Source organism: Colius striatus, chromosome W (genome assembly GCF_028858725.1).
Source record: "Colius striatus isolate bColStr4 chromosome W, bColStr4.1.hap1, whole genome shotgun sequence".
NCBI lineage: Eukaryota > Metazoa > Chordata > Aves > Coliiformes > Coliidae > Colius > Colius striatus.
The window spans coordinates 1,257,406-1,268,033 of NC_084789.1; the positions used below are offsets into that span (position 1 = coordinate 1,257,406).

General features: G+C 46.6%; 1 protein-coding gene and 1 long non-coding RNA gene across 3 annotated transcripts in view; one reads left to right on the forward strand and one right to left on the reverse strand.

Moving 5' to 3' along the window:
- LOC133628462 (chromodomain-helicase-DNA-binding protein 1-like) overlaps window positions 1-3,685 on the reverse strand; it is a 35,797-nt gene extending 32,112 nt beyond the window's left edge. Inside the window, exons 1-2 of one of the 2 annotated variants that reach the window (XR_009820708.1) lie at window positions 3,177-3,489; window positions 1,749-1,949 (exon numbers count right to left, since the gene is read on the reverse strand). Coding sequence is in view for 1 of the 2 variants with exons in the window: in XM_062016636.1 (XP_061872620.1) it covers window positions 1,749-1,801 (53 nt within the window). In the remaining variant the exon portion in view is untranslated. Of the gene's footprint in view, window positions 1-1,748; window positions 1,950-3,176; window positions 3,490-3,537 lie in introns of those variants that run through there. The other variant, XM_062016636.1, reaches the window with a different exon arrangement.
- LOC133628463 (uncharacterized) lies at window positions 3,664-10,591 on the forward strand. The gene is made up of 3 exons (XR_009820709.1): window positions 3,664-4,002; window positions 5,230-5,430; window positions 10,301-10,591. It is a non-coding gene; the product is annotated as an uncharacterized LOC133628463 (long non-coding RNA).
- The last annotated feature ends 37 nt before the right edge of the window (window positions 10,592-10,628 follow it).

Genomic DNA, 10,628 nt, shown 5'->3' on the forward strand with positions numbered 1-10,628 from the left:
AAAGATGCAGAACAAAGTCTCACTTCACAGGTAACTATCAGGTTTTAAGTAATTTGCGTCTTCCTGATATTTACGTATTATAAAGTTTTCTGGATGCTTTTTTGATATTTAGTTGGTTTAGTCTTATGAGAATTGCTATAGCTTTTGAATAACTTTGATATACTGGTATTTACAAGCGGTCATAATTTGATACACAGTATTATTCCTATATTATCTTTAGCTAGGTGGCTCATTGCAAGTAATAAAAATCTTCATAAGTAAAAAGCTATCAGAGTTGTCCCCAAGAAGTTAATGTTTATTGGAGGTCTTATTTACAACTCTCTGAAAGTTCAGAAGACTAGCTTTGTTCACATTGCTTTATTTTGTCCATGTTCCTCTACTCAACTGACAAGGCTTGTTTTGGGTTTGGTTGGTTTTTTGTTCTGTTTTGTTGGTGGTGGGTTGTTTTTTTGGTTTTTTTTTTTTTTTATTTTTTTTTAACATAAGTATTCAGGAATATTTGTTTGGGGTTTTCAAAATATAAGTAATCAGGAGTATTTTGCCACTTACTAGAAGAAATCCAAAATTTATTTGCTAACTAGACAAGTACCATCTTTACTCGAAGCAGAAATCTAACAACAACAACAAAAACCTTACAAATTATTCACAAGATCCAAAGTTTACTGACTTTCGAGAATATTTCTAGGTATAACATGGAAGCTTGACATAAAAAAAAAAAAAAAAAAAAAAACACAAACAAAAAACCACCCCAAGAGTTGTTAAGGTTTCCCGAGTTTTATTGCCCATAGGTTTCCTAGAAATTTGCACCTAATATCACCTAATCACTTCTCTCTTTCCCCTTCTTTCCATCCCATTACTCACTATGCTACATGCAAGCTTAACGACCAGCATGTGCTGAATGATCAGCTGGCCATTACATTGTTCTTGGATTTCTTCACTTGGGGCAATAATTTACATCTATCCCCTCCACCCCACTGTCCGTTTTCATAAAGCCCACAGAACTCGGTTTTCTTTATGACCTCTGACTGACGGAATCAACTAACAGGTTCAACAGGCTGTGAACTCAGCAGTGTTCTAGAATAAGAATTTAATTCCTCCCCTACGAGTTCTCTGGTATCCTCATCTCGCAGCAGGGAAGTTCTAACCAGACTTTTCCAACCAAGTGAACCATCTACACATCCTAAAACACCAACAATCAACATTAGAAGGGGTAGACTTTTGTTTTTTAATTAAGAAAACATCTGGGAAAACTCCACTTTCACTTTGGAAAACAAACATGAAGTTAACACTTTCCGTTATACTGCTTTGACAACTCAACAAAAAAAGGAAGCTTCACTAGAATTAACAGTCCACTGTTCCAACTTTAGAGGTAGCCTAGTTTGGGGATTGTACAGCACATATTATGCATGCATACCTTGCAAGTTTTACTTCAACATTTCTATCTGAAATGGATTATTTCAGCTTTTGACACTGCAGATAACTTTTGAGGATAAAGAGTAATGGATGGTGATGGAGCTTAATTAGTATTAAAACTGTATTATGTAAGGTATAGACACAATTGTTACAGTTATTAAATGACGCTAACTGATTCTAACAAGCAGATTAAGCATCTGTAAAAAACCACGGCCGGTCCTCCTAAATAATGGTCTACTTGCTCACCAGGAAGCTTTGGCACAAAGTTGAAACATAAACCAGTTCTAATAAACAAAATACAGGAAAATACCTAGCCAAGGACTGAAAGTGCTTACCTTGACTGTCCACTACTGTTTCTTACAACGTCTTCATCACTGTGTCCATTCATTGTAAATATTAAGAAGTTTAAAAGATAAATAGAAGTCCACTCAGGTTAGGTTAGAAGGCAGATGTCAAGAATATACTTCTTGGTACTCTGTTTTCCAGGTGACTTGTTAACTGTTCAATGCAACTACTGAAGATTTTTCCCAAATTACCTAAGGCAGTAAAGGAAAATGTTTACATAGTTTGAAATATTGGATGGCTGCGACTGAAAGATACTGAAAATAACCTGTCCTGTCACTAAAAGGGAGTATCTATGACATTTGATATCTTTTAAATGGAAAAATAGCTTTTGGTATGCCATAGTACTGTCTTAAGAACAGCCAAATCTAACTTTTAAAGTAAACAGCCTCCCCAAACACATACATAAAAATTATGGATATTAATGCTCTAAGATCTGAAATCGATTAGGGGCTCGCCTGCCCAGGTTGCCTGCCTTGAGGTGCTCTCCTCTAATACAGCCCGACCTACAGCTCATGATGGAGGCCGGGGGCCGCCTTGTTCCGGGGTGGAAAAAGCCCTGCGCTCAGGCACCATCTCAGACACCAGGGCCACTCCAGCTAGCAAACAAAGGCGATGACGGAAGAAAAGTGATAGGAAAGAGCTCTGTAGCCCCAGAGAGGCCGCGAGGCGAGGCTAGGGCCCCCGCGGCGGCGAGCCGGGCAGCTTGGTGGTTCCTCGCGGATCGGCCTCTGTTGCCCAACGAGGCCAAGCTCAGCGCTATCTGCCCTCCCGCGCCCAGAGTGCGAACACCCTGCCGCCTCCGGGTCCGGCATTCCCTGGGCCCCAGGAAACATCTTTAGCAGCCACGAAACTCTCTCTTTGTCGCCCACTCCCTGCCCTGCGACGATCCTCCCCGACCATCCGCACCGCGCTCTCCCGTGACCAAAACGCTCCCGGGTAGAGCCCAGGCCAGGGCTGGCTGGCTGGCTGCCTGCCTACCTACCTATTTCCCGCGGGTTTACCTCCTCCCCCCGGAGACGGCCTCTGCTGGTGGCGCGACCCGCACAGGCGCCGCTCCTGGCCAAGGCTCCCTGGCAGTATTGCCAAGGTGGCCGCTGTCCTCCATGCTCGCTTCTTCCAGCGCCCCCCCATGGCCAGAGAAGAGCGAAGGCCGCACTCCTGCCTCCCAGCCGGTTCGTCACAGGCTCCCCCCCGTAGGAACCGGCAAAAGAGGTTCAACCCCAGCTGCCCACCTCAGCTCTCACAGCTCCCTCCCTCTTCGGAAAACAGCGGGCGAGCCCGGGAGTCCAACCCCACGTTGAGCATCCAACCCCTTCTTCTCAACGCCAGTCACCTCCCCATCCATCTTCGAAAGAGACAGGCACCGCTCAGCTCCGGACCAGGGAGAGGGAAAGGAGCCGTGGCGAGCCTCTGCCTACCTGCGTGTGTGCGCCCGGCCCGGCCTCCCTAGGGCTGCCCTGGTCCGAGACGGCGCTACGCCCCACGGAGGTCTGTGCTGCAACCTAGGGTCGGAGGCTGCTTCTGCGGCCGCCACAGGGCCTGGTCCGCCGGCTCCTTACAGCCCCACGCGGCGGGCCCGCCTGCAGCCCTCACCGGCTTGAACAATAGGGGCCCCAAATCGGCCAGGGACAAGCCTGAATAAGTGTCGTGTTGCTCCGCCGCCGTTTACTTAAATCCTCCCGACCACCGCCATCACGATGCCACTCCGCTCACCCTCCGCCTCCCCCCGGCAGAAAGGGCCGCTTCGAGAATGTAGCCGAGCCAAAACGACCTACTTACCTAGCCGGATACTGCCATGGCGGCGGATACTGCCGGATACTGCCGGATACTGCCGTCCGGCGGCGCTGTCCTCTCCCGTCTGTTGCTCCTCCTCCTAGCTCTGTCCTAGGGCGCAGGACTGACATCACATCCAGAGTTTCCATCCGACTAAGAGCGGGGGGAGGCGGAGGGTGAGCGGAGTGGCATCGTGATGGCGGTGGTCGGGAGGATTTAAGTAAACGGCGGCGGAGCAACACGACACTTATTCAGGCTTGTCCCTGGCCGATTTGGGGCCCCTATTGTTCAAGCCGGTGAGGGCTGCAGGCGGGCCCGCCGCGTGGGGCTGTAAGGAGCCGGCGGACCAGGCCCTGTGGCGGCCGCAGAAGCAGCCTCCGACCCTAGGTTGCAGCACAGACCTCCGTGGGGCGTAGCGCCGTCTCGGACCAGGGCAGCCCTAGGGAGGCCGGGCCGGGCGCACACACGCAGGTAGGCAGAGGCTCGCCACGGCTCCTTTCCCTCTCCCTGGTCCGGAGCTGAGCGGTGCCTGTCTCTTTCGAAGATGGATGGGGAGGTGACTGGCGTTGAGAGGAAGGGGTTGGATGCTCAACGTGGGGTTGGACTCCCGGGCTCGCCCGCTGTTTTCCGAAGAGGGAGGGAGCTGTGAGAGCTGAGGTGGGCAGCTGGGGTTGAACCTCTTTTGCCGGTTCCTACGGGGGGGAGCCTGTGACGAACCGGCTGGGAGGCAGGAGTGCGGCCTTCGCTCTTCTCTGGCCATGGGGGGGCGCTGGAAGAAGCGAGCATGGAGGACAGCGGCCACCTTGGCAATACTGCCAGGGAGCCTTGGCCAGGAGCGGCGCCTGTGCGGGTCGCGCCACCAGCAGAGGCCGTCTCCGGGGGGAGGAGGTAAACCCGCGGGAAATAGGTAGGTAGGCAGGCAGCCAGCCAGCCAGCCCTGGCCTGGGCTCTACCCGGGAGCGTTTTGGTCACGGGAGAGCGCGGTGCGGATGGTCGGGGAGGATCGTCGCAGGGCAGGGAGTGGGCGACAAAGAGAGAGTTTCGTGGCTGCTAAAGATGTTTCCTGGGGCCCAGGGAATGCCGGACCCGGAGGCGGCAGGGTGTTCGCACTCTGGGCGCGGGAGGGCAGATAGCGCTGAGCTTGGCCTCGTTGGGCAACAGAGGCCGATCCGCGAGGAACCACCAAGCTGCCCGGCTCGCCGCCGCGGGGGCCCTAGCCTCGCCTCGCGGCCTCTCTGGGGCTACAGAGCTCTTTCCTATCACTTTTCTTCCGTCATCGCCTTTGTTTGCTAGCTGGAGTGGCCCTGGTGTCTGAGATGGTGCCTGAGCGCAGGGCTTTTTCCACCCCGGAACAAGGCGGCCCCCGGCCTCCATCATGAGCTGTAGGTCGGGCTGTATTAGAGGAGAGCACCTCAAGGCAGGCAACCTGGGCAGGCGAGCCCCTAATCGATTTCAGATCTTAGAGCATTAATATCCATAATTTTTATGTATGTGTTTGGGGAGGCTGTTTACTTTAAAAGTTAGATTTGGCTGTTCTTAAGACAGTACTATGGCATACCAAAAGCTATTTTTCCATTTAAAAGATATCAAATGTCATAGATACTCCCTTTTAGTGACAGGACAGGTTATTTTCAGTATCTTTCAGTCGCAGCCATCCAATATTTCAAACTATGTAAACATTTTCCTTTACTGCCTTAGGTAATTTGGGAAAAATCTTCAGTAGTTGCATTGAACAGTTAACAAGTCACCTGGAAAACAGAGTACCAAGAAGTATATTCTTGACATCTGCCTTCTAACCTAACCTGAGTGGACTTCTATTTATCTTTTAAACTTCTTAATATTTACAATGAATGGACACAGTGATGAAGACGTTGTAAGAAACAGTAGTGGACAGTCAAGGTAAGCACTTTCAGTCCTTGGCTAGGTATTTTCCTGTATTTTGTTTATTAGAACTGGTTTATGTTTCAACTTTGTGCCAAAGCTTCCTGGTGAGCAAGTAGACCATTATTTAGGAGGACCGGCCGTGGTTTTTTACAGATGCTTAATCTGCTTGTTAGAATCAGTTAGCGTCATTTAATAACTGTAACAATTGTGTCTATACCTTACATAATACAGTTTTAATACTAATTAAGCTCCATCACCATCCATTACTCTTTATCCTCAAAAGTTATCTGCAGTGTCAAAAGCTGAAATAATCCATTTCAGATAGAAATGTTGAAGTAAAACTTGCAAGGTATGCATGCATAATATGTGCTGTACAATCCCCAAACTAGGCTACCTCTAAAGTTGGAACAGTGGACTGTTAATTCTAGTGAAGCTTCCTTTTTTTGTTGAGTTGTCAAAGCAGTATAACGGAAAGTGTTAACTTCATGTTTGTTTTCCAAAGTGAAAGTGGAGTTTTCCCAGATGTTTTCTTAATTAAAAAACAAAAGTCTACCCCTTCTAATGTTGATTGTTGGTGTTTTAGGATGTGTAGATGGTTCACTTGGTTGGAAAAGTCTGGTTAGAACTTCCCTGCTGCGAGATGAGGATACCAGAGAACTCGTAGGGGAGGAATTAAATTCTTATTCTAGAACACTGCTGAGTTCACAGCCTGTTGAACCTGTTAGTTGATTCCGTCAGTCAGAGGTCATAAAGAAAACCGAGTTCTGTGGGCTTTATGAAAACGGACAGTGGGGTGGAGGGGATAGATGTAAATTATTGCCCCAAGTGAAGAAATCCAAGAACAATGTAATGGCCAGCTGATCATTCAGCACATGCTGGTCGTTAAGCTTGCATGTAGCATAGTGAGTAATGGGATGGAAAGAAGGGGAAAGAGAGAAGTGATTAGGTGATATTAGGTGCAAATTTCTAGGAAACCTATGGGCAATAAAACTCGGGAAACCTTAACAACTCTTGGGGTGGTTTTTTGTTTGTGTTTTTTTTTTTTTTTTTTTTTTTATGTCAAGCTTCCATGTTATACCTAGAAATATTCTCGAAAGTCAGTAAACTTTGGATCTTGTGAATAATTTGTAAGGTTTTTGTTGTTGTTGTTAGATTTCTGCTTCGAGTAAAGATGGTACTTGTCTAGTTAGCAAATAAATTTTGGATTTCTTCTAGTAAGTGGCAAAATACTCCTGATTACTTATATTTTGAAAACCCCAAACAAATATTCCTGAATACTTATGTTAAAAAAAAATAAAAAAAAAAAAAACCAAAAAAACAACCCACCACCAACAAAACAGAACAAAAAACCAACCAAACCCAAAACAAGCCTTGTCAGTTGAGTAGAGGAACATGGACAAAATAAAGCAATGTGAACAAAGCTAGTCTTCTGAACTTTCAGAGAGTTGTAAATAAGACCTCCAATAAACATTAACTTCTTGGGGACAACTCTGATAGCTTTTTACTTATGAAGATTTTTATTACTTGCAATGAGCCACCTAGCTAAAGATAATATAGGAATAATACTGTGTATCAATTATGACCGCTTGTAAATACCAGTATATCAAAGTTATTCAAAAGCTATAGCAATTCTCATAAGACTAAACCAACTAAATATCAAAAAAGCATCCAGAAAACTTTATAATACGTAAATATCAGGAAGACGCAAATTACTTAAAACCTGATAGTTACCTGTGAAGTGAGACTTTGTTCTGCATCTTTAAATGTGCTGCTGAGCACATTTTAAAGCTTTTAAAATGTTTAAACGTTTTTTTTCCCTTAGGCTTGTATTGGTCACTAACCCTGTAGCCTAATTCACAGACCGATCTCAGAAAACACATTTGCACGCTTGTCATTTGCTATCAGGAAAGTCTGGTTTTGTAATGAAGGGTGAAGACTTCCAAAATTAAGAAATTGAGCCTTTTTCAGTCCAGCCTATTTTCATTATTAAAATAATTATTGTGAAAGGTGTTTGATGCTTATGGGGTACCTTAGTATGACTTGCATACCTGTTGTGGTTTGATGTTAGAATCATAGAATCATTTCAGCTGGAAGAGACCTTTAAGATCATTGAGTCCAGCCTTTGTCCCAGCCCTATCAACCACTAGACCATTTCCCTAACTGCAACATCCACCCGTCTCTGAAACCCCTCCAGGGACGGTGACTCCAGCGCTTCCCTGGGCAGCCTCTTCCAATGCCTGACAACCCTTTCAGGAAAGAAATTCCTCCGGGAGAACAGACCGACCCCACCTCACTACAACTTCCTTTCGGGTAGTTGTAGAGAGCGAGAAGGTCTTCCCCTGAGCCCTCTTTCTCCAGGCTAAACAGCCCCAGATCCTTCAACCATTCCTCATGAGACATGCTCCAAATCCTTTCCTGGCTTGGTAGCCCACCTCTGGATCCTCTCCAGCACCTCCATGTCCTTCTTGTAGAAAGGGGCCCAAAATTGACACGGTATTTGAGGTGCGGCCTCACCAGAGCCGAGTACAGGGAATGATCGCCTCCCTACTCGTGCTGACAACACTATTCCTGATACAGGCCAGGATGCTATTGGCCTTCTTGGCCACCTGGGCACACTGCTGGCTCATGTTCAGCCAGCTGTCAATCAACACTCCCAGGTCCCTCTCTGCCTGGCAGCTTTCCAGCCACTGCTCCCCAAGCCTGTAGCGCTGCTGGGGTTGTTGTGGCCCAAGTGCAGACCCTGGCATTTGGCTTTGTTGAAACTCATGAATTGACCTTGGCCCAGCCATCCAGCCTATCTAGATGTCTCTGTAAAGCTTTCCCTACCCCCAAGCAGATTGACATTCCACCCAGCTTGGTGACATTCTGCAAGCTTACTAGAGGGTGCAGTTGATCCCCTCATCCAGATCATTAATAAAGATTTAAACAGGAGCGGCCTCAGTATTGAGCCCAGGGGGACACCACCTGTGACCAGCCGCCAATGGATTTAACTCCATTGACCACGGCTCTTTGGACCTGACCATCTACCAGTTTTTCACCCAGGAAAGTGTATGCCCATCCAAGCCAAGAACGGCTAATTTCTCTAAGAGAATGCTGTGGGAAACAGTGTCAAATGCCTTACTAAAGTCAAGGTAGACAACATCCACAGCCTTTCCTTCATCCAACAAGCGGGTCACCCTGTCGTAGAAGGAGATCAGGTTTGTTAAGCAGGACCTGCCCTTGATAAACCCATGCTGACTGGGCCTGATCACCGGTTGTCCTGCATGTGCTGCATAATAGAACTTTAGGATGATCTGCTCCATCAGCTTCCCGGGCACTGAAGTCAAACTGACAGGCCTGCATTTCCCAGATCATCCTTCCGTCCCTTCTTATATATGGGTGTTCTATTGACCGACTTCCAATCAGACGGGACCTCCCCAGTCAGCCAGGAGTGCAGATAATGATGGACGGGGCTTGGCGAGCACCCTTACCAGTTCCCTCAGCACTCTAGATGTACCCCATCCGGCCCCGGAGATTTGCGTGCATCAATGTGGAGCAGCCAGGTCACTGACCCATCTCCTCCTGAATTGTAGGGAGGACGTTTTTCTCCTCGCCCCTGTCTCTTGGCTTGGGAGGGCTGACTTTCCCCAGTGGAAATGCTCCTATTGCTAAAGACTGAGGCAACAGAAGCATTAAGCATCTCAGCCTTATCCTCCTCTTGTATTACCAATTTTCTTCTGGATCTAATAGGGGATGGAGGCTCTCCTGGTCTTTCTTTTATTGCTAATGTATTGATAGAAACTTTCTTATTCCCCTTTACCTCTAAAGCCAGTTTGACTTCTAGCTTGGGCTTTTGACCTTCTAATTATCTCCCTACATAACCTAACAACGTTCCTGTACTCATTGTGAGTGGTCTGCCCCTTCTTCCAGAGGCCATAAACTCGCTTTTTTTCCCCTGATTTTAAGCAAATCTCCCTATTCAGCCAGCCGATCTTCTTTGCCTCCGATTCGTCTTACGGCATGTGGGCATGGACTGTTCCACGGGCCTTTAAGATTTTCTTCTTAAAAGTGTTCAGCCATTCTTGGACTCCTATACACTTCAAACTGACTCCCAAGGGATTCTATCAAGTAACCTCCTAAACAGATCAAAGTCTGCCCTTCAAAAGTCCAAAGTGTCAGGTTTGCTGCCCTGCCTCTAACAATCTCTATGAATAGAGAACTTAATAACTTTTTGTTTGTTGGTGTTGTGTTGTCACCCCCCCCCCCCAAGTTTTCCAGAACTCTAAATGATTTTCACTCAAAAGAAAATTCCTCAAGCTAGTTGTGACTGCAGACAGATATCTAACTGTAACCAGGAAGTGAAGCTGCATTAGTCTTCAAATTGTCTGGAAATATGAACTCTACAGAATGGAAATTAAAATCTGTAACAAAATAGCTACTATTGATGGCAAACTATCATTACTAGGCTTTTAGTGTCCTGTTCCATTCAGAATGCTAGGAAGAGAAGCAAAACAAGTTGAGAAAGCAATTGAGAATTGCTGCTGGGAAGAAACTGCAGAGAAGTCAGACTTTCAAAGCAGGTAGAAAAGGAGAGATGTAGGCAGATACAGTGACAAATCTAGGCAGCGCGCTTTGGTGATATAGTTGGGTAATAGCGACAATGAATCAGCATGTCACTTTACAGATGTAGCAAGGCCATTTTCCCTCTTTGATGTCTGTGTAAGCTACCATGGTTGTTGCTCTGGGGTGACAGTCCTGATCACAATTAAATATAGACAGATCTAGGGGAGCCACCATCGCTACTTTGGGAAAGTAAAGAGAAGCAGTGTATCGGAGCTGGCTTTACAGAAATACACAGGATACTGCTTTATATTGTTTTTAAAGAAACTCTCAATGTGAATTGCAGAAGCTGTGGAAAGCCTGTAGTATTCTCAGCAATAGGAGGACTGGAGAAGGAGATAATTGGAAACCTTAGATTATATACAGTGGACAGCACCGTGGTAAGAAATTGTAGTTGTCCTCTGTTCCCCGTGACTGGCTACGAAGAAGCATTTCTGAAGCATGTGGGAAAGAAATGGCCAATTTGCTATGCTCCTGTGTTCCTTTCCACCGTTGAGTCTCTTCATCTGGCTGGTAGATGACCATAAATCTTTCCATTGCTGCAGGTGCTGAGCCTGAAGTTCTGTTTGGCCACAAGTAGAAGCGAATCCCTTGTATTTTTGTGGTTTAATACA